Source organism: Haematobia irritans, chromosome 4, assembly GCF_050003625.1.
Source record: "Haematobia irritans isolate KBUSLIRL chromosome 4, ASM5000362v1, whole genome shotgun sequence".
NCBI classification, from domain to species: domain Eukaryota; kingdom Metazoa; phylum Arthropoda; class Insecta; order Diptera; family Muscidae; genus Haematobia; species Haematobia irritans.
Window position 1 is genome coordinate 72,776,407 of NC_134400.1, and position 25,301 is coordinate 72,801,707.

General features: G+C 36.3%; 1 protein-coding gene across 1 annotated transcript in view; it reads left to right on the top strand.

Annotated features, from left to right (window-relative positions):
• DIP2 (disco-interacting protein 2) overlaps window positions 1–25,301 on the top strand; it is a 635,079-nt gene that overhangs the window by 177,116 nt on the left and 432,662 nt on the right. Inside the window, 2 exon segments of the mRNA XM_075305884.1 lie at window positions 5,924–6,052; window positions 6,105–6,298. Of these exon segments, the coding sequence (XP_075161999.1) occupies window positions 5,924–6,052; window positions 6,105–6,298 (323 nt within the window).

Below are 25,301 nucleotides of genomic sequence, written 5' to 3' on the forward strand. Positions count from 1 at the left end.
CATGTGATTTCTTTTAATGGTACCACTTCGAGACCTAGCAAGTTCCCACCCTTTCGACGAGCTAGACCCCACACGCCAGCACATGCTAATCGCTTCGGTCCTTGATGTTAATAATTTTTTTTTTAAGAATATAAATAATAAAATCCGTAACCATTACAAAAGGTTGTAGGTTCGGCTGACACTGTTCTTAGCTCATATAATACACGTTTGAACTTTAGAGCATTAATATCCAGATTAGATTTCTCCTATGGAGACAAAAGATAAGTTTTCACATTGGATCATGAGTTATCGACTTTGAAGCCTCAGAAATGTCATCAGCATTACTGAGGTGGGATAATCCACCGCTGAAAAACTGTTAGATATTCGGTCGAAGCAGGAATCGAACCCACGACCTTGTGTATGCAAGGCTGGGCATCCAACCACTGCACCACGGTGGCTCCCATATATTAAAACTATAATCTGATTGTGTGCCACAGGTTAGGTTAGGTATATGATGTAAAGAATGCAACCCTGTTTCTTCATACTCTAAATACTGTAGCCTTTTTACCTTCGTTTGGTGGTACAACAACATATTAATAATAACAACAATTACTGCGTTAGTTTAAAGTACACAAGTGAAAGTCTAGATACGATTTTTCTTACGATTTTGAATGATATACAGTGCTGTTCAAAACATTTGCAACTAGCCCCACCATGAACTTAATCTAGGTATATCTTCCATAATAATAACTTTATTGTTGCGCTTCCACTTAAAAATTAATCGTTATGGAGTGGTATTTCCAAATTCTAATTGGGACAGTGAATGGGCTGTTATTAAAAATTGATATTTCACGAAAGGTAAAGAATCGCATGATTCGACCTGTTCAAAACATTTGCAACTATCTAGCACCCTGTAATATTTTCTTCTTTAAGGGTATTATTTTGTGTATTTTTTTACCTGAAATAGTTATAAGGACATATAAGAAGAGGGACTAAACGCACAAAAATGGCATTGTACGAATATCGTTAAGTTTATTGCTTAATTTGGTCATAAACTGGTCGGCATAGGCATTTATGACCTATTTTTTGAATAATTCAAATATAAAAATGTACTGAAAATAAGCATAAACAATATAATAAAAAACAAAATATCGATGATTTTAAAGTTGGGGTATCACAAAAAAGAATTTAGGAAGAGTACAATATGCAAAAACCAACAGCGTCTCGAGTTATAAACAGTGGAAGCACCAAAACTGTACACTGGGGTAGAAGAAAACCTAAGACTACGCCAAAAGAAGATCATATAATCAAAGGAACTATGCAACAATTCAATCAAATATCATCTAAAGAAGTCAAAAACTAAATTCAACTGGGTATATCTACCAGAACGGTCAGAGGTAGAGCATTATAAGTCGGAGTGCCATTATACAAAAATGTAAAAAATAACTTATTTCAAAGAAAACTAGGTTAGCGCGCCTTCAATTTTCACAAAAATACGTTAAATGGCCTCAGGAGCAGTGGATATGTGCTATATTTTCCTACGGCACAAAATTTAACTTGCATGGATCGGATGGTAAAAATTTAGTACGAAGACGGCAAGGAAAGCATTAATCCAAGATATGCAAAAAGTTAAGTCAATCATGGTGCGGCCAATATTATGGTCTGGGGGTATTTTTCTGGACAAGTTATTGGCCCGATTTATGGAGTCGAGGGTATTATGCTGTCGGAAGTCTACAAAAACATTTTGACCCATAATATTAATATTGCCGTAAGCATTCCGGGAATTATTCAGGGCGATCATGACCTCTAGTACACGTGTAACGTTGTAAAACAATGGATTTCCGATGAAAAATTGCGGATGCTTGACTAGCTTGTTCAGTCGCCTAAAGTAAAAGTCATACAACAACATTTGGAAAGATGTAAAACGAAAAATTGGTATCTTCTTTAGAAAAATATCGACCTTATTGTATCTTGGTTTTTTTTAATGATTTCTTGACTTTTTTCTTATGATTTAACCATAATTTTCTGTGGGAAACTTACATTTAATCTTTCGTCATATTGTATGAATTTTTATTCTGTGTAACGTCACTATAACAGCACAACATTAAATAAAGGGTGATTTGTTAAGAGCTTGATAACTTTTTTAAAAAAAAAAACGCATAAAATTTGCAAAATCTCATCGGTTCTTTATTTGAAACGTTAGATTGGTCCATGACATTTACTTTTTGAAGATAATTTCATTTAAATGTTGACCGCGGCTGCGTCTTAGGTGGTCCATTCGGAAAGTCCAATTTTGGGCAACTTTTTCGAGCATTTCGGCCGGAATAGCCCGAATTTCTTCGGAAATGTTGTCTTCCAAAGCTGGAATAGTTGCTGGCTTATTTCTGTAGACTTTAGACTTGACGTAGCCCCACAAAAAATAGTCTAAAGGCGTCAAATCGCATGATCTTGGTGGCCAACTTACCGGTCCATTTCTTGAGATGAATTGTTCTCCGAAGTTTTCCCTCAAAATGGCCATAGAATCGCGAGCTGTATGGCATGTAGCGCCATCTTGTTGAAACCACATGTCAACCAAGTTCAGTTCTTCCATTTTTGGCAACAAAAAGTTTGTTAGCATCGAACGATAGCGATCGCCATTCACCGTAACGTTGCGTCCAACAGCATCTTTGAAAAAATACGGTCCAATGATTCCACCAGCGTACAAACCACACCAAACAGTGCATTTTTCGGGATGCATGGGCAGTTCTTGAACGGCTTCTGGTTGCTCTTCACTCCAAATGCGGCAATTTTGCTTATTTACGTAGCCATTCAACCAGAAATGAGCCTCATCGCTGAACAAAATTTGTCGATAAAAAAGCGGATTTTCTGCCACTGATTTTGGTAATAAAATTCAATGATTTGCAAGCGTTGCTCGTTAGTAAGTCTATTCATGATGAAATGTCAAAGCATACTGAGCATCTTTCTCTTTGACACCATGTCTGAAATCCCACGTGATCTGTCAAATACTAATGCATGAAAATCCTAACCTCAAAAGAATCACCCTTTACAAATTTCAAATAATTGCACAAATAATACGAAAGTTAACCTAAGCTATCACAGTTGTTTTATTATGGCTACGATCACAGTTGGAAGTAAACTATACTAATGCTATGGTGTAGACAGCATTGGTGTTGTCTTTATCTTCTTTTTGATTTATTGCACATTGTTGTTTTTGTGGAATCCGCAAGCTTTCGAGAGTATATCGTCTATTTGCTCTTCGTTCTCTATCTGATATTCTCACACCTTCCCAGTCAGGTGTGTGTTATCGTTCAATGCAATGTTGGGCTAGTGCAGTTGTTTGTTTTCCCTTTTTTATGTCTGTTTGATGTTCGGTTATTCTTGTGTTTAAGCTTCTCTTGGTGGTTCCTACGTAGCACTGATTGCAGTTTTCGTTATTGTTGCCTATGCATGTTATTTCATAAACAACATTACTCTGCTGTGTTTTTTCTATTTTCGTTTTTGTGGATGTGAAAAGAGAGACTATTGTTCTATTGGGTCTGTAAGCAAATGATATTTCCTTGTCTTCTATTATTTCTCTCAGCTTTTTACTCTCTGCTAGTCTAGGAATAAATGAGAAACTGTAGAATTTTTTGGGGTTGCCAGATGGGGTGATTTTGTTTATGTTGTCTGATTTGTTATTTATTGAATTTTTTGTAATATCGATTATATTTTGAGGAAATGCGTTCTGTTGTAGGATGTCTTTGACTCTATTGATGTTTTTATTTCTAAATTTATCGTCGCTTAATGTTATTGCTTTCATCATTAAGTTAGTTGCTGTATTAATTTTTTGGTTTATGGGTTGTGATGAATGAAAGTTCAAAATTCTCCCTGATGCGATTGATTTTGTATACCATTCTGTTAGAATTGTTCTGTTGTTCCTATATATTTTAATGTCTAAGTAGGGTAGGCAATTGTTAGATTATTTTTCCATGGTAAATTGTAGTTTGTTGTGATATAGGTTGAATGTTTTAAGTATTATTTTTTCATCTTTTTTGCTTATTATTGCAAATAGGTCATCTACATATTTAGTAATTAATTTAATTCTTATGATTTCCTTCTCCAGATCATTTAGCACTTGTTCTAATAGTGTGTCAAGAACGATATCTGCTATTGTAGGAGAAGTGGGTTTCCCATCGGCATGCCATAAATTTGGTTGTATATTGTATTGTCATAATTGAAATAGTTATTGTCATTTAAACAGAATTGGAGAATTTTTAGAAATTGTGACTTTGGCATTTTTGTATGTGTTTCCAGAATTTTCCACTGAGTCATAATGTTTTTAATTGCTAAGTATATAGGTATGTTGGTGAACAACCATACCACGTCAAGGAATATTAGGATGCCGTCTTCGTCTAGAGATACGTCCTCTAATCGGGTTTTTAGTTCCATTGAGTTTTTAATATTATATTTCTCCAATATAATGTTGCTTAAAATGTCACCAATATTTTTCGATAGCATGGGTTGGCCGTAAAGGCATGTTGGGTTTGTGGATTTTTGGGAGTCCATAGAGTCTGGGAGCTGTGGCAGAATGGGACGTTAAGTGAAATTTTTCTTGTTTTGTGATGTATTCCGCTTTAAATAAATCCATTACAATTTTATTATTTTTCCTTTGTAATTTTAGCGTTGGATCTTCTCTCATTGCCCTGTACGTTGACTTGTCGTTTAGAAGTTCCTCCATTCCAGTTTTGTAATCTTTCCTGTACATTATTACCGTTTTGTTGCCTTTATCTGATCGAGTTGCAATTATATTCTTCTATTTTCTTAAAAATCGTTTTGTCCCATCATATATGTTAAGGATAAAATTGTCTTTGGGGTTGTTCTTCATATTCCTGTGTAAGAATCCTGTTGGTTATTTTTGTGGTACGAAATTTGTGCAAAAGGTTTACGAAATCTATTTGAACCATACACAGAAAAAAATATCACCAAAATATTTCCAATTAAAAAGTTAATTGAAGGTAATTGAAGTTGAAATTTTTTTTTCAATTAATAAATTAATTGGTACAATTAACTTTTTAATCAAGATAGAAACGTTAAGTTAATTAAGTCAAAGATTCAAAATTTTAAAATTTTTAATTAAAAAGTTAATTGATACAATAAACTTTTAATCAAATTCGGAAGACTAAGTCAGTTAAAAAAGTGATTAACATTTTTTTAAATTTTAAATTAAAATTTTTTTTCAAACAATCAATTGTTAATCCAAATAAAAATTCTAAGCCAATTCAAAAGGTAATTGAAAATAGTTACATTTTTTAAATTAATAAATTAATTGAGTTTTGCAATCAACAAATTTTTAATTGAATCAATTAAAAAATTAATTGAAATTTGGTAATGACATCAATTAATTTTTTAATCAAGATTTTTTCTATGCCCAATTAAAACTGTGATTGATACTATCATTTTCGTGATTAATTGGATCAATTAATTTCGTGATTGAATCAGATTTTTTTTTTTGTGTGTAGGATATCATTGACCATTTAATCCTAATCAATGGCAAAAAGTTGCGCAGAAGTAATCAAACGGCATGACTTTAGTATCAACTATTAACATTTATCTTTAAAAGTTACAAAATTAATTATTTTTAAATATATGTGACACTTAATTTAGAAATTTATTAGGCATATTTATTTTGTTTTTCACTTGTTAAAGAACATTTCGAATTATGAAGAACAAAATTGGAGTTCAAAATTACAAAAATGTCTTTAGGGTTCACTTTGTTTTTGAGTGTGCAACAGGGTTAACGTTTTTGTTCAATAAAATATGTTAATGATAAAGGAAAAATCTCGAATCTTAATAAATTTTACGTTCAAAAATCATTTTGGCTTCGGCCGAAATTTGCTTTTTTGCCGTGCATCGACTTCGACCGGAACATATTGTAAGCGATATCTTAAAAATAACATATTTTCAGAGGTGCGGCAGGAAGCAGTACAACAAGCATTAGCAGCGTTAAAGACACGCCCAAAGACGAACTTGCCAATGCCTTCTAAAAGAAGTTCTGTACTTACTAGAAGTCCTGAGCGAAAAAATGATGATTCAGGTAATTAATCATCAGAACGTATGTATTTGTTATTTTAAATATATTATTGCAGACTCCTCAACAGAAGACGAATCAATTCCGGAGGAAATTGTGTCTCCTGACAAAGAATACAATTACCCCAAGGACCATGTTATTAACATAGTCGAACCACATATAAAACCACCTGTTCGAGAGTCGTCAATTGGTATAGTTGCCGCGAAAAGTGGTCCAACTGACAGAAGAAAGAAGCAGTCTCTTCCACCAATGGTATGTAGATTTAATTAATTTAAAAGTTAAAAATTATACAAACTGTTTGTTTGGCCTCCGGTCATATATTAATTGGAGCATATAGCTGAAGAACACAGTGGTAAAAGGAAAGTTTACAATAAAGAAAACCACTTCGTTGTTTAATATAAATGTGAATTCAAATGTAGCTTTATTAAAAGTGCTTCTTTACAGTAAATGATCCGACAACGGAAGGGAAGACTTTTAAATGAGATCACAAAAATGTAAAAGCAACTGTCAAAACCATATGATTGTACTTTAGATAAACTCTGTGTTTACTTTAATCTGAATATAAGTGGTGAATTTAGAATGTTACGTTAACTTTAATATTTCATACCCCTTCTCATTCTAAATACTCTACAATGTTTATCTCAGTTCTTAACCCCTTCTACCCCGAATTTTTGTAGGTATCGCTAATTTTTTTTACTTTTAATCATGTTGAAGTCATTTAAGAAGCGTCTAGCCATAATTTCGGGTCGCCACGCCTATCCGTTTAGGCGGTAGAGAATTTTGCCTGTGGGCAATTGTGACTACAAAATAGTTTGTTTTGTAAAGACAGGCGTGTTACGTTTTATTGGATTTTTTTAAAGTTTTTTTTTATTATTTTACAGTAAATATATACTTAGGTGCGCGCGTGAGCGGAATTTCACTCACACTCAAACACATTCACGAAGAAATATTTGTACTCACGCACGCCATGTGGGTAGGAATTCACGCTCACGTCAATTCACGAAATGAAACTCGCGCACGCTCACACATGAACAACGTTTATGCCTCACGCTTTCGCACGATTCACGACAATTTTCGTACTTCACGCAAACCTCGTGATTCACGAATAATTTCGGAGCAAATCCACTAGTATGTTGCCAAGAAAGTCGATATCTATGGCTTCCTCCCTTTTTACGATTCATTCCAAATTCCCCCTGCACTGCAGATATGTTTGCCATATCATTGCCGCATTTCTCGTCACTGGGACATCCCAATCGAAGTTCAAAATTTGTTCAAAATCAGTGTTTTTCAAACCTTTTTTCTCTAGGTCTTATGTTCAAAAATATGTAATTTTACTACCACACACAAATTTTTGTTTCTGATTCAATCACCAAATTAATTGATCCGATTAATTTTTTAATTGAAATGTCTTCAATCACGAAAATGATAGTATCAATCACAGTTTTAATTGGGCTTAGAAAAAATTCTTGATTAAAAAAATAATTGATTTTTTTAGCATATTTCAATTAATTTATTAATTGATTCAATTAAAAATTTAATTGATGTTGATTGCAAAACTCAATTAATTTATTAATTAAAAAAGGTAACTATTTTTATTACTTTCTGAATTGGCTTAGAGTTTTTATTGGATTGTTTGAAATACATTTTTAATTAAAAATTAAAAAAAATCAGCACTTTTTTTAACTGAATTAGTCTTCCGAACTTGATTAAAAAGTTAATTGTATCAATTAATTTATTAATTGAAAAAAATTTCAACTTCAATTAACTTTTTAATTGGAAATATTTTGGTGATATTTTTTTCTGTGCACAATTGCACAAAGTTGCCCACAGGCAACTTTTCAATTTTAAAAATTTCTCATCTGTTGTGTTTTTGCAATTCTAAGATTTGACTTCCAGAAATATTTTATTCGACATGTACTACAACAAGATTTAATAAAAACTTTCAAAATTTGGGTTGAAATTTTTGAAAAAAGTCACATGTATAAAAACCTCTTTAAATTCGCAAATATTTTTTTCTTGATGCACGTGCGTATTAATGAAAAAAATTTTGTTAATTGACAACCAAATTAGCTGATTTTTCATTCAACTTGAAGGAAACACTTGTAACTTTCGATACCGTTACAGTTTTATGAACAAAAACAACGCTGACAGCGAGTCTCAAAACACAAGAAGTTGCCCACAGGCAACTTTAGGGTGGAAAGGGTTAAATATTTAATTCTTTGAAGTTGAAGTGGCTTTGTGAGCAAATCAGCAAGCATATTATTCGTTGGGCAATACAGGCAAGAAATCAGTCCTTTTGATACGTAGTCCTTGACAAAATGGTATTTTATATCGATGTGTTTAGTTTTGTTGTTTAGTTTGAACCCTTCAACGATCTTTATGCAACTCTGGTTATCCTCGTATATGACGATTGGATATGTAATTTGTGTACCAAAATTAATTAATAATTCTTTCAACCAAAGTGCTTCCTTTGTGGTTTCTGCCAATGCTACAAATTCAGCTTCAGACGACGATGTTTGTTTTCGACACGCCCATAATATGACAGCTCCATACAATTTAAATACATATCCACTATTTGATTTTCTGTCTTGCCGATTTTCATCCCAATTCGCATCTGAGTAGCCATAAAGAACATTATCATCATTTGGTGTAAGGTGTAATTTCATATTTAAAATTCCATCTCTTTAGTTTAATCCAGTCCTCCTTATTTGGGTTTGAAATCTTTTGGCTCAATATATTGCTGCCGTTATGCCTGGCCGGGAATTAATAGCTATGAAAAGTAAACATCCAATTAATTTTTGATAATTTTTATTGGTAGTCAAAGGGTGCTGGTTGTGTGTTGATTTCCCATAAGAAACGTCTAATGCCACAGATGACGGCTGTGATATTTTGTCAAATAAATAATTTTTATAATTTTTTATAATTTTTAATGGATTCTAACGCTTGTCGGAAACGTTAGACCTCAAATGTTTTCAAAAATGCACAATTTTTCAGATTGGATTTAGCAATTTTTCGACAAAATTTAAATGATTTGTACCATTTTATTATAAGAAAGTTAAAATTAGCTGTAAAAACCACGAAAACTATCTTTACGTTTTGAATGCTTCTAAGACACTAATTTATTTTAAAAAAATGTTCATCCTTATATACTAAATCTTAAACTACCTACAATCTAAATATTCTTAAAAGCAAAGATAAGCAAATATTTATTCAACGCTATCCTGTATTTGTTATCCCTTAGATAAGATTTTATGACCACGCATGTGCAGCACATTAGTGTGTTATCAGCCGCGGCTGCACATGTAATGCGTTCTTGATTTTATTTTAATTGCCAGTCATAAACCTTATCTACCCTAAATGCACGTATCGCAGATAGCACATGTTTAGAAATCTAAACATTACCGATTAAAAGTATGAAAAAAACCGAGTTATAAAAATTTGAATTAAAAGAGCTTCCTGGGTAGTTAAAATAAAGAACATTATTGGGAGTGCATCTTCTGGAAGTGCTTTTAAAGTTGTGCCTTTGGAAAGAGGCGGTGGTTCTAGAATCTAGATCCCAAATCGGAGGGCCGGTTTATAAGGGGGCTATATCAAAACCTGTACCGATACACAATATATTTATCACACCTCTTTATAGTCCTAAAAACCTCCAGATTTTCCATTTCAGGCAAATTGAAAAAAAATATGGTTTCTAGAAGCCCAAGAAGTAAAATCAGGAAATCGGTCTATATGGGGGCTATATCAAAACATGGACTAATACTATCCAGCTTTGGCAAATCTCTTTATAGTCCTAAAATACCTCTAGATTTTTAATTTCAGGCAAATTGTATAAAAACTACGATTTCTAGAAGCTCAAGACCCCAAATCGGGAGATCGGTCTATATGGGGGATATATCGAAACATGGACCGATACATGCCATTTTGGACACACCTCTATATGGTCCTAAAATACCTCTAGATGTTTAATTTCAGGTACCAAAACTACCTGAAAGGTATAAAAACTACGGTTTCTAGAAGAGATCGGTCTATATGGGGGCTACATCAAAACATGAACCGATACACGTCATTTTCGGCACACGTGTTTTTGGTCCTAAATGATTTCAAATTTTAGGCAAATTGGATAAAAACTACGGGTTCTAGAAGCCCAAGAAGTAAAATCGGGAGATCGGTCTACATGGGGGCTATACCAAAACATGGACCGATAATCGCCATTTTCGGCACACCTCTTTATGGTACTAAAATACCTCTAAATTTCCCATTTCAGGCAAATTAGATAAAAACTATGGATTCTATATCAAAACATGGACCGATATTCACCATTTTCGGTCATGAATTTAATTTTTTCAAAACATGGACCGATAAAGCCCATCTTCGGGCTTGATCGGCTTGGAGACAAAAAACGAGCTTCTGCAAAAATTAAGCAAGATAGTTTAATTATTGAAGGTTGTACGTGATTACAACATACATCCAGACAGACAGACGGACATCGCTATAACGTCTTAGAATATCACCCTGATGGAGAATATATATACTTTATATAGTCGGAAATCGGAAATCGATCGGGACTATCTTATATATTCCAGGGAAACTAGAATTTGTTGGTATGCCTCTCGCTACCTGCAAGCTCTTAGTGCGTGAGAAGGCTGTTGTGATGGCAAATGTTCGATGGGAGAATTACAAGGGTTGTAGCGACAGCAAGTAAATATGGCCCCATTTAAACTTAAACCGCACACTAGATATGTTAGCGTTCTCAAAACGTCAGATATCACTCTTGATATCTGCTATAACGTGTCGCTGCCTGATAGTCGATTTTGCAAAAACTATTGGCGCGAAGTATAATGACTATTGTATGAGCTGTCATGATGCGGAGCAATTAAACACCTCTTGAGTGAGTGTCTTGCATTTTGTGTAAGGCGGTTGGTTCAACAGAAGAAAATATCTATTTTTAATGTGGTACAATGGACTGAATATTCTAAGTGAGCCTGAAAGTTAATCTGGCGCCACTTTAACCTAACCTATAGGTTTGTTTGTTATGGATGACCAACTTGGACACATAAGGGCTATGAAGACAGCCAAGGCGTTGATGTGATATGCTCAAAATAAACTTGGCTGAACGTGAATTTGGAAGGCTGCAAAACACCAACAGAATTAGAAATGTCACTCGATTTTAGTCAAAGGTTTCCTCCGAAAAGAAATAAAGAAAACAGGTGTTATTCGTTTCAAAGATGAATCCAAAGTGAATTTTTATTTGGTCATGAACTTAACCCTCTAATGCCCCAATTTTTTGCCAGCTGATTAAATTTTCAATGTTAACGACACAAATGCAAGAGAACTAAGAAAGAAAAAAATATACCGTAAAATTCAGCATATGCTGCAAAGCCTCTTGAATAGTTTCAAATAAGTTTTCTTTTTATTTTGCCCATTTTTGTTCTCTTAATGTGTGTTTTACTAAAAGCTTAGAGGGTTAACAGCTAACATAGGATTTATTGTAGTTGCAATTTTAACGAATACAAGGCAACGCCACCTGCATTTCAACTATATGTAGTAATTGTACTTATAGATACGTTTCTAAGTAAAGGAATTCACATTATTGACGTAAACATTCCGGGCCCCTTGATGGGTACCATCAAAATATTTTGTTTTAAAAATTCAGGTTTTGTTTTAAAAATTCAGAATATTAACAAAGATCATAAAATTAGGTTAAAATTTCGATTGTTATTTTTGTTATTTGATTACTTTCACCAGTTCAATGGCCCACATTTACATAGGACACGTTCCTGAAACCAACCATCCGAATATCGAATTTTGAGCCATTGGTATGCCGTCGTGGTTTGGCATAACTCCACCTAGAATGAGTTTAGGATACACGTCGGCTCCGAAAATTAGTGATAACAGGTTGGCTGATAAGTCCCCGGTCTAACAAAGAAAAACACATTTTTTTTGTCAAAATTCGTTTTTATTATTCAACATAGTTCCCTTCAAGAACGATACAACGATTATAACGACCTTCCAATTTTTTGATACCATTTTGGTAGTACTCCTTCGGTTTTGCCTCAAAATAGGCCTCAGTTTCGGCGATCACCTCTTCATTGCAGGCAAATTTTTTCCCTGCGAGCATCCTTTTGTGGTCTGAGAACAAGAAAAAGTCGCTGGGGGTCAGATCTGAAGAATACGGTGGGTGGGGAAGCAGTTCGAAGCCCAATTCATGAATTTTTGCCATCGTTCCCAATGACTTGTGTCACGGTGCGTTGTCTTGGTGGAACAACACTTTTTTCTTCTTCATATGGGGCCGTTTTGCCGCGATTTCGACCTTCAAACGCTCCAATAACGCCATATAATAGTCACTCTTGATGGTTTTTCCCTTCTCAAGATAATCGATAAAAATTATTCCATGCGCATCCCAAAAAACAGAGGCCATTACTATGCAAGCGGACTTTTGAGTCTTCCCACGCTTCGGAGACGGTTCACCGGTCGCTGTCCACTCAGCGGAATGTGGAATTTTTTGATGTTTTCGTCGGTAACCACCTCTTTCGGGCGTCCATTGCGTTCACCGTCCTCCGTGCTCATTTCATCACGCTTGAATTTTGCATACCAATCAATTATTGTTGATTTCCCTGGAGCAGAGTCCGGAAACTCATTATCAAGCCAAGTTTTTGCTTCCAACGTATTTTTTCCCTTCAGAAAACAGTATTTTATCAAAACACGAAATTGCTTTTTTCCATTTTTTCACAATAACAAAAGTTGCTTCACAAAAGACGCTCCATCTCACAAACTAATTGACTTACAGACTTCAAATTTTGACACGAATAATTTGAAAGTTGGTACTATATAAAAATAATATGCATTTAATACTAGCGACACCATCTATGTGTCAGACCGGGGACTTATCAGTCAACCTGTTATTTGTGAACTTTCGTAAAAGTTGGGATCTGCAAGAGTCAAATTTAAAAATCGTTCTTTGAAAGTCGATGGTAGTGAGTGGGATGGCGTCTTCATGGATATCCGGTTATCGATTCGAAAGCACGATGTAAATCTGGCTTGTGGATCGGACATTGACTGAATGGTTAACTGGTACATGGTAATGTCCTCCACACGACTCGTCGGAACGCCAAGTTTTTCAATAATAGCTTTGGCTATGCGGCTCGTTGCTGATCCTGTGTCGATAAGAACTCTAATCGGATAGAGACGTCCTTCATGAGCTATCTTTACGAGGGCGGTAGGAAGAATAGTGATTATTTGAGGTGGTAATATTCTTGTTACGGCAGGAACCATAGATTTCTGTAGGAGCGATCTGTTTGTTGTGTTTTCGTGTAATAACGTATGATGTGGTTGTCTACAGATATGGCATCCAGTGTTGGAGAAACAACCCGAACCAGAATGTTCATGTGCCAAACCGACCGACTCACGATGGGTATCATAGCAAGGTTCAGGTGGGGCTAATATGGGACCACCAGTTAGGAAATGACCTGGCGTAAGCGGGTTTAAATCCTGCGGATCTTCCGAAGCAATCGAGATTGGCCTGGAATTCATACAAGCCTCAATTTTGGCTAAAAGAGTGCAGAACTCCTCGAAAGTATACGTAAAGTTACCGGAAATTTTTTTGAAATGGTTCTTAAAACTTTTTACACCGGCTTCCCACAAGCCGCCCATATGGGGTGCACCTGGAGGAATGAAATACCAGGAGAGTTGTTGATGGACAAAGTGGGATACAAGATTGGATTTTGAGGCTTCAACAAAATTGTTTGCGATTTCTCTTGAAGCGCCTGTGAAATTGGTTCCGTTGTCGGAATACACATTTTGGGAGCAACCTCGTCTTGAGATGAATCGATGAAATGCTGCCAGAAATGCGGGAGTGGATAGGCAGGATGTTTCTTCCAGATGAATGGCTTTCGTTGCAAAGCACACGAAAACACAGACATATCCCTTTGAAATTTTAGAACCACGTCCTGAAAAGCGTTTATTATTGAATGGGCCTGCAAAATCAATGCCGAGTGGTTCTAGCTGGAGGAATAGCAGCCATAAGCTGTTTTTGGAGTTTCTTTTCATAGAGAACACACACCTTGCATTGGTAATGGATTTAATTAATTTTTTTAATTTTGGAATCCAAAATTGTAATCTAACAAGGTTAAGCACTTGCTGATTACCACCATGAAGACACAAAAGATGTGTAAATTTCACTATAAGTCGACTTAGATGGCCATTGTAGGGCTGAATAATAGGATAGCGTTCGTCATAACTTAGCGATGGTGAATATGCCAGTCGGCCAAATGCACGAATAATCCCATTTTCATCCAGAAAAGGATTGAGATTGATAATAGCACAAGATTTAGAAAACATTTCCTTCTTTCAACGACATTTGGAAAATATTTTGCCTGCGTCAGTAAAATCAACCTATTTTTTGTGTTTTTTATTTCATCAACGGTTAAATCAGTCGAATTAACGCAAGAATCATGATACTTTGGATGAATTCGGTAAATGAAGCGAAATATATAGGACATAACTCGGATAGCTCGAGGAAACGACGAAAATCGTTCAACAATGTCCCTTTGATTTGAGTCGGTGGCAACATGTACTTTTATAGCTTTTTGTTCCAAATCTGTATCGGTGAGGATCTCTTGGCACAAAGGCCAACAAATTGGTGGTTGTGCTAACCAGTGGGGCCGTGCCACCAAAGAGGGTTATCTATCAATTCGTTTGGATAAACACCACGACTAGCTAAATCTGCGGGATTGGACTGGGTCTCTACATGGAACCAGTTGCAACAAAAGTTTTCCAATGACAGGCAGGTTTTCTAAGCCATGATAGGACGATCGTAGAGTCGGTCCATTTGGTAACTTCATATTCGGGAATTTTCATGGAAGGTATGACAGACTCAACAATATCGGCTAGTAAGGTAGCACCAAAAAGTTCTAGTCTTGGAATCGAAAGTGATTTTACGGGGGAATCTCTGGATTTTGCAGTTAACAAATTAACACAAACGGAATTATCTTCGAATTGGATGCGAGTATAAATGGCAGCCGTGTATGCGTTTTCCGATGCATCACAAAATGCATGAAATTGAATATTACATTTTGGAGAATAGGAGACCCAACGAGGAATTTGAATAGATTTGGTGGATGAGGAATTTTACCCACCCATCAAAGCATTTAGGAGTGATATCATCATCCCAGTCAACTTTTGAAAGAAATACATCTCACATTAGAATCTTGGCAAGTATAACAATTGGAGCTAACCATCCGGCTGGATCAAATATTTTAGATATCTCCGAAAGAACTTGCCGCTTTGTATATTTTAGGGTTGGAAGTGAAGCTTGTATATCGAAAAGGAAACAATCTGACATCGCATTCCATTTCGCGCCTAGCGTTTTTGTTTGACTAGAATCGTCAAAAACAGAAAATCTTGTTTAAAACATGTTCCTTTGGCAAGGATTTTAAAAGTTCTGTGGAATTTGACGTCCATTTTCTTAACGGGAATCATTTCTTAACGAGATCATGACATCCGCTTAAAACATCATCGACGTACATGTCGTCTCTAATAATTTTACTGGCGATAGGATATGAAGTATAACAATCCTGTGCTAACTGCAACAACGAGGAAGTTTTGTTGAGCATACATACACAAGAATTGCATCCCAACTAGAGACATCAATGTCATACGTTTTTAACGATGAAATACAGGAGTTTATATCCCTCTGAAGGCATTTGATATCCTGACTTGATTCCGCCGAAACAGTGATGAGGTTGAAAAGTAATCGGAGTTGAGAATGGATAAGCATTTTCTTGTTCTCAAATCTATCTTTGAGATTAGACCAAGCGATGTCAAACCCACTGTTTGTTAACGGACATTTTTTAACAATGTCATGGGCTTCTTCTGTCTTTTTTTCTCAAATGGATAAGTTTCTGAACTATTTAAAGACTTGAATTTCTAATATATATGGCGGAGAACATGTCTCGGAATGAAGGCCAAGACTGATAATCCCCTCGAAGTGATTCAGTGTCACAGGCTGGTAAATGGAAATTTGAAGGAGAAGGTGACGATACAGTGGGATTTGTTTGCGAACGCATGTGGATATCGGAACTAAGTTTCGAAACAATTCGAACATATAGGTTAGGTTAGGTTAGGTGGCAGCCCGATGTATAAGGCTCACTTAGATTTTTTTTTTTTTTTTTTTTTGTATGTATATATTACTTCTTTATTTCATCATATAAATTTTGTTGGTACAATTTCAATATGAGTATGTTTATAATATAAAAGAATATAAGATAATATAAAGAAGATGTATTTTAATTCATGTGCCATGTTACATTGTAACGTCTGGCAATAATGTTTGCTTTCAATTGAATTCATTTATAAGAAAGTTTCTATATCGTAAACAGTAACTTATGTATTTTACAAGATTTTTCCAGTGATTTATATCTCGGCCGTCTAATACTTCAATTACTTCATTTAAGCTTAGATCATTCTTTTTAAATATCGCCAACCTATTTTCTCGAAATACAGGGCATTGCCCGATGAAATGTTCAATAGTTTCTTCTTCATGTAGATTGCAGAGACTACATTGTCTTCTTTCCTCATTAGCTCCAAATATGTTGCTATTTAGATTTAACACACCGGCTCGAGCTCGAAATATAGATGATACCATTTCGATTGGGGTTGAGTCCATAATATAGTATTGTGATCTCATGTGATCACGATATTTGTATATTCGTCTTTCACTTGCCTGCTTTCGCTGAATGTGTGTTGACAAGTTGTGTATTTTTGTCCTATATAGCAATTCATTACTGAAGCAGTTCCATTGTTCTTGCGATAAAATTATCTGTGGCCAGGTTAAGTTTATTTTATTAGCGTGAGCTTTTAAATCTTTAACCCAAAAACTATTCCTTTCAATTAAAATTCTTGTTAATTGTTTAGGCAAACGGTTTGCATTGTAGCTTAACATTACTTTTCCTATATATTGGATGTGCAATTTCAGGGTATATAAACTTGTTTCCTCTACATTAGTCTCCAGTGCAAGTGCATAATGTGGTGTATGACTGGGTAGTCGTAATATTTTTTTGAGGAAGAATCTTTGTACAGAATTCACTTCATCCGCAAATCCAAAGCCCCAAACTTGCGCTGCATACGATAAAATCGATCTGCAAACAGCATTGTAGATATTCCATTTTGCACTAAGGGCTATGTCTTTTTTACTGAGGAAATCTTTCCATGTTGTGTTTATTGCAATTTTTGATTGATTTGCTCTATTATTGACATGATTTTTAAAAATCATCCTTGACGTTAATAATACTCCTAAATACTTGAACTCGTTGACTATATGCAGTTGTGTTCCTTTATATGTCCACTTTTCTTCGCTTCTTATGGGACCTCCATTTCGAAAGATAACCACTTCTGGGAGGTTACTATGTAACTCGATTCGAAAGTTTGAACAGCTCGAAAGTTGTATTCGATCCGAATTTATAGTCTTACCATGTAAGAGTTTTGAATCGAGTGAAAAGTGCTGTCACTAATTCTTAACATATTTGGCAGTACTTTCGAATGTTTTATTCAGAGTTGGCTACATCTATTACATGAAATGTCAAAACAATTAAAATAAAAAGTAAATAATATTTGTGCGTTACAAAAATGGATTCGGTTGCCCTTTGGATGGAAAATGAAGATGAGCGAATGGAACGCAGAATCTTACGCGATGGTGTAGATTTTATGCAATTAACGGATGCAATGTAAGTACCAACGTGTTATGTATGTTGTTCGTGAGTTTATACTTATATTTATAGGTTTGTGCGAAATTTCCGGCTTAACTATGTGTTGGAGAGCATTAGATCACAGCTGCCAACAACACAGAGATCGACTGGTGTAACACCTGAAATTAAATTAGGTGTTACACAGAAAAAAATATCACCAAAATATTTCCAATTAAAAAGTTAATTGAAGTTGGATTTTTTTTCAATTAATAAATTAATTGATACAATTAACTTTTTAATCATGATAGAAACATTAAGTTAATTAAGTCAATGATTGAAAATTTTAAAATTTTTAATTAAAAAAATTAATTGATACAATTAACTTTTTAATCAAATTCGGAAGACTAATTCAGTTAAAAAGTGCTGATTTTTTTTAATTTTTAATTAAAAATGTAGTTCAAACAATCATTTGTTAATCCAAATAAAAACTCTAAGCCAATTCAGAAAGTAATTAAAAATAGTTTTAATTACTTTCTGAATAATTAATTAATAAATTAATTGAGTTTTGCAATCAACATCAATTAAATTTTTAAGTGAATCAATTAAAAAATTAATTGAAATTTGCTGAAAAAATCAATTAATTTTTTAATCAAGAATTTTTTCTATGCCCAATTAAAACTGTGATTGATACTATCATTTTCGTGATTGAAGACATTTCAATTAAAAAATTAATTGGATCAATTAATTTGGTGATTGAATCAGAAAAATTTTTTTTGTGTGTACACTTAAGTTTCTTGGTCAAGGTGGGTACCAACACCAAATCGGTCAAGACCATTTTGCTGGCTTGGCACAACAAACTGTTTTATGTCATGTCCGGAATTCCAGGGATAATACACGCAAAGAAGAAAACGTGGACCGAAAACGTTTTTCTTTTGTTAGAGTTTTTTGAATTGCTTCGAAAAGTATATACTTTTATCACCAAAAAATTCGTTTGTTACAAAGTGTTAATTTTTTTAATAAAAAAAGTTATTTTTGAACCAACAACACAGTCCATTTCGTTTATATCAAACACTGTTCTTTTCTGACTTTAGGTTTTTAATAAGACACATTTTACAGTTCAAAATTTAATATACTACAATGTAATGTTGAACATTTTTTCGGAATCTTCCTAACATATCTGGAATATATGTAAAAAAAAAAACAAAAAAAAAACTTTGGTCGAAGCAGGAATCGAACCCACGACCCTTGGCATGCAAGTCAGACGTAGCAACCACTGCTCCATGGTGCCCAACTAAATGTATTTTTCTGTGAAATAAACTTTGTTTAATCGGTTCGTGGGCGCCGCAAGCTATGCTATATAAATATAACTTATTGGATATTTATCTATTGATGACCATAACAGGTACATAGCTCAGTGGTTAGTGTGTTGGCTTACAAAGTGCATGGTCCGCGGTTCGATTCTCCGTCCAGGCGAAAGGTAAAAAAAATTTTTAAAAATTTATAAAATCGTATAATTTCTTCTACATTGTTTGTATTACAGAAAAAGGTGCTAAGAACTAAAAAACTTCGTGGAAGTTGGAAAGATATGAGGGAAAATGCAATTAGCCAGAAAAAAAAATTTTGAGTTAGTCTTTATGAAATTGTTTTTACATCCTGGAAAAGAATGAACGTTTATCACAAAAAGTATATACTTTTCTTCCAAATACACTTCCTTTCAACGAAAAGCAAATGAGAAACGAACTTTCTTTGTCTAAAATTTCGTTTGGGAGGAAAGAATTATTTTTTTGCGTGTAGGAGCTGTTGATGGTACTCACATCCAAATGGTCAGACCATCTAAAAACGAGCACTTGTCTTTGTTTGGTGTTTACATTTTTTGTTGGATTTTCCCTATTAAAAAACATTTTTATAAATATTAACCTACTGATATATATAAATTTAACAAATACTTACATTTTTATGCGTTTGGTGCCAATAATTTAATATTTTAATTTTTTCCGTTAACATAATATCAAACGAGTACAAATGTTTACTTTCGAGCGACTTTGACATCTAAATTCGAAGTACATGGTGATGCACATACGAAAGTAGAGTATGAATATCCGATAAACGGATGTGGCAACTCGAAAGTAGCAAATGTATTTGCCAATTCGAGTTAGTTGGTAGGAAAAATCCGTTTTCGTAATATTTAACTTTCGGATCGAGTTACATAGTAACCCCCCTGATTTTTCTCTATTGACTTCTAAGCTCCACATATCACAGTATTCCTCTAGTTTCTTAATCATGCTCTGTAGTGTTGCTATATCATCAGCTAGAATGACGATATCATCTGCGTAGAGTAAAATTCTGATATTTAGCTGCTCAATGTTAAGCCCGCCTCCCAGATAATGGTACAAGTCATTTATATATAACGAAAATAATAAGGGGGATAATAAACATCCTTGTTTAACTCCTGCACTAGTATCAAAGTAACCAGATGTTGTTCTTCAACCTTCGAACTGAACGGACGTGTTTTTTAATAGCGGAGTATTTCATCGTAATAAGTACTTATTACGAATTTCACGTGTGGTGGAAATAATAAACCACCATGCAGCGAAATTCAAAGTCATCCACTGGGTTGCTAACTTCAGGGCCCAGTGGACGGGTAACGACTGAAGTTATAAATTTGGGCATCGACCAAGAGTCAGGCCCAATTAGTCGACCTGTAGACGGGTCGACTGGCGGTGACACTTTGGCAATTCGAACCTTTTCTAAGGTGACGACATCAAAAGGAGGCAATCCCTCTCGAAAGAGATTCAAGGAACGAAGAAATGCTTTGTTTATCCTAAAGAAATTAGGATCAGTCGACCCAAGCACGTTGTCGGCTAAACAAAGCGATTCCTTAAAATGGGCTCAAGGAGTTCTTGAAGCTGGAAAAAGGGAACGATCACCGGATGAGCTGCCATCCTCTAAACGGGATCAAAGATCGTTTGCCTCAGTTGCAAAAGACAGCCTTGTGATGGCTATTATTAATAAAGGAGCATTGGACGGTATGATTCCAAGGCAAAAATGGGGGGAAATTGAGAACGCGATGTCTGGTGTCTACTCAGAGGTGCGAAAAAAGTTTCCCGGACCAAGTCCTCGACGGCAAGATGCTGGATGGTATCAAGGACGATATAAGTTAATAGCTTTTGCAGACCAGAGGTCTATGGATTGCTTTAAAGCTGCATTGATGCTAATTGGTGAAGTTTGGGAAGGAGCCGCTTTGGAGTTAGTCGATAAAAAAAGACATACCGGCTAAACCTAGAGCACATGCATGGATACCGGCAAACCCTCCTGATCCTGAGTCAATACTAGAGAGACTAAAAGAATGTAACCCAGATCTTCCAACCGCCGATTGGAAGGTTGGTCGTTTGGATGAGGTGGATGGACCAAGACGACATGCGGTGTTTATATTAAACATAGAGTCGCTGCCACATCTAGCCCAGACCCAAGGACGCGTAAGTTATGGCTTTCATGATATCCATATGAAGGTATACAAAAGCGATCAGCCAAAGGATTACGAAACGGACAAGCCTCCGGTAGAGTCAGCAGTGGAAAAATCTCCTAGCGAAGCCGAAGGAGTCATAAAACCTGCAGACTATGGCGAAAATCATATGCGGGAAGTTTCTACAGGCTCAAGCCTCACCAAAACTGAACCGCGGATTGTTGCGAGAGTCACCGAGATCTGTGAAGAGGAAGCCCTTGATGACTCAATTGAAGCGGCTGATGTGACGGTGGTTGAAAATTTGGATGGTTCTACGGTTCCTCCAGATAAATCTTCACCATTGTAAGGCCGCTTGTGCTGCCTTAAAAGTTCTCCTGATGAAAGGAGACATAGATATAGTTCTTATTCAAGAACCATACATATATAAGAACAAGATCTGTGAATTAAGCACTCCGGGTTTCAAACTTTTGCATAATACCGGTACCGATATAAATCGAGCATGTATAATTGCTAAAAACGAACTAAACTTGTTTCTGCTTCCTTCATTGAGCAATGCAGACACTGTCGTAGCCAGTCTAGAGATATCCACATGCAAATATTGGGTATCTTCGGTCTACATGGGACATGATAGGGAGATGCCACCCTGTGCCGTTAAGACCTTAGTTGAGGAGTCACTAAAAACAAAGACAAAACTCATTATGGGATGCGATGCAAATGCACATCATAGTATTTGGGGAAGTAGTGATACTAATGCAAGGGGAGAGTCGCTAATAGAGTTTATTTTGCGTACTAACCTGGTAGTTTGCAATAAGGGAGATGCACCAACCTTCGTCACCAGGAACAGACAAGAGGTTTTGGACGTAACGTTGACCTCTCCGGAACTGAATGATAAGATATCTGAGTGGCAAGTTTTGAGGGAACATAGCTTCTCAGATCATCGCTACATCAGTTTCAGATTGGCTGTTCGTACTTCAAAGACCATATTTCCGCCAAATGTCAGGAAAGCTGATTGGAATAGGTAAAGGGAATCGTTCAATTCAATGATACCGGAAATGCCAGAGACAAATATGAGCACTGTGCAAGATATCGAACACGCAGTGGAGCGGATTACTAAGGCCTTCAACATTTCACTGAAAGCTGCTTGCCCTAGAGGAAAGCCAAGGGGAAAAAATCGGCCGCCATGGTGGACTACGGAGTTAAGTAATATGAGGAAATCCTGCAGGAAGCTCTTTAACAAAGCAAAGTCCACAAGAGCTCCGGAGGATTGGGACACTTACAAGATGAATCTGAGAGAATATAAACGAGAACTGAGAAGGTCTTAACAAAACTCTTGGGATGATTACTGTAGCAGTATTGAGAATACGTCAGAGGCTTCCAGACTACGGAAGGTACTAGCATCCACTAACACCGCTCCAGGTTTCATTAAAACATCGGAGGGAAATTGGACAACGTCCAGTGAGGAGACGTTGGAGGTACTTTTGGACACACACTTCCCTGGAAATCAGACGGTTGAACCATGTTCCGGCGGTGTAACAGAGGCTCAGCGATCATTTCCTATCGAGGAAATTGTGTCGGAATCTAGAATAAAATGGGCTTTAAATAGCTTTGGACCATTCAAATCCCCCGGACCTGATGGAATTACTCCGGCGGAGTTACAGGCAGTGGCTGAAAGAGTTATCCCCTGGTTGACGGTGATATATAAACGATGTGTAAACTTAGCATATATTCCAGAAAAGTGGAGGGAAACAAAAGTCGTCTTCATACCTAAAGCAGGAAAAGCCTCTCACTCGAGTGCGAAGGATTTCCGACCAATCAGCTTATCCTCATTCCTACTTAAGACCCCGGAGAGGATGATAGACATGTATCTTAGAACTAGCGTGGATTCAAGTTTGCTCTCGAAACGACAGCATGCATACTCGAAGGGCAGGTCTACTGAGACCGCATTGCATGAACTAGTCAGCTTTATTGAAAGCTCACTATCTTGCAAAGAATACACAATCGTGGCGTTTCTAGACATCGAAGGGGCGTTCAATAATGTCCATCCGAGCTCGATATTAAATGGACTGACAACTCTGAATGTTGATCCAGGTATACTTAGGCTGTTAGACGAACTTCTAATAAAGAGACGTATTTCAGCCACACTAGGGCAAGCAAACATACAAAGGTATGTGAACAGAGGCACTCCCCAAGGAGGAGTTCTATCACCTCTTCATTGGAATGTTGCTATAAACAACCTTCTGGTTTCCCTAGAAAAAGAAAGGATAAAAGTGGTGGCATACGCAGATGATGTGGCGCTAGCAGTCAGGGGAAAATTCCCATCCACAATCAGAGATATTATACAGAGAGCTCTCCGGATGACTGAGAAATGGGCGAAAGATAATGGTCTTGGTGTAAATCCAGCAAAGACAGAACTAGTCATGTACTGCAAAGATCGTAAAACTCCCACGGTTAGGCCCATTTCCTTAGGGGGTACTGAAATTCCCTTTGGTGAGTGTGCAAAATACCTTGGCGTTATTTTGGACAGGAAGCTGAATTTTAGGCTTAATATTGAAGAGAGGGCGAGAAAAGCCACGGTAGCTTTGTACTCGTCCAAAAAGGCAATAGGGAAAAAGTGGGGACTAAAACCAAAAATTGTGCATTGGCTATACACTGCAGTAGTTAGACCTATAATGCTATATGGTGTTGTAGTCTGGTGGCCGGCACTTCAGAAACCGACTTGTCTAGATAAAGTTCAGCGTATGGCGAGCTTATGTATCTCAGGCGCATTTAGTAAGACAGGAACAGACTCCCTTAATGTCATGCTACATCTATTGCCTTTAGACATTTTGGCCAAACAGTCAGCTGCAACAACGGCTGTGCGGTTGCGCGAGCTATCGCTGTGGTCGGAAAAAATGTACGGTCATAGTTCGGTCCTCAAAATAATGCCAGATGTGCCTAACGTAGTGGATTATACCCTGGCAAAACCACTTTTCGACAAAAAGTTTGAAACTCTAATTCCCAACAGTGAGGCGTGGTGTACACAGACCCCGGGGAATAAAAGATATATAGATTTCTATACTGATGGCTCCAAATTGAATGGACAAGTGGGGTTCGGAGTATATTCTAAAGATCTGGAAATTCGAATAGCGAAAAGATTACCTAATCACTGTAGTGTTTTTCAGGCTGAAATATTAGCAATAAGAGAGGTGGCGAATTGGCTGAGAAGTAATGTTCCAACAAATATTGGCATTAATATATACTCAGACAGTCAACCTGCAATAAAATCCTTGGACTCTGTGTTCCTCAACTCGAAAACGGCCATCGACTGCCGCAAATCTCTCAATGAGATGGCTGTACAATATTCACCTAATATGGGTGCCTGGCCATAGGAACATACCGGGGAACTGCGAAGCGGATGAGTTGGCAAGGCTAGGGACTACCTTACATATTCCAGGGGAACTGGAATTTGTTGGTATGCCCCTAGCTACCTGCAAGCTCATGCTGCGTGAGAAGGCTGTTAGGATGGCAAATGTTCGATGGGAGAATTGCAAGGGTTGTAACGACACCAAGCAAATATGGCCCCATTTCAACTTAAACCGCACACTAGATATGCTAATGTTCTCGAGACGTCAGATATCACTCCTGATATCTGCTATAACGGGTCGCTGCCTGATAGGCGATTTTGCAAAAACTATTGGCGCGAAGTATAATGACTATTGTATGAGCTGTCATGATGCGGAGGAAAAAGAATCAATTAAACACCTCTTGTGTGAGTGTCCTGCATTTTGTGTAAAGCGCAAGCAACTTTTAGGAGCATATAGCTTCAGATTACTGGCGGATCTGGAAAACGTTAACTTAAGCAGTCTGCTAATGTTTTTGGAACAATCTGGTTGGTTCAACAAAGAAAAATAATCAAGAAGGTTCAGCGGTTAAAACTAGAAGTGCCCATATGTAATAGGTACTTTTAGTTAATGTGGTATCACAATGGACTGAATAGTCTAAGTGAGCCTGAATCTTAATCGGGCTGCCACTTTAACCTAACCTAACCAGATATCTCCTCGCCGTTCCACACCGATGATGTTGTACATTTATATATATTATTGATCACATTCACGAATTTTGTAGAAACTCC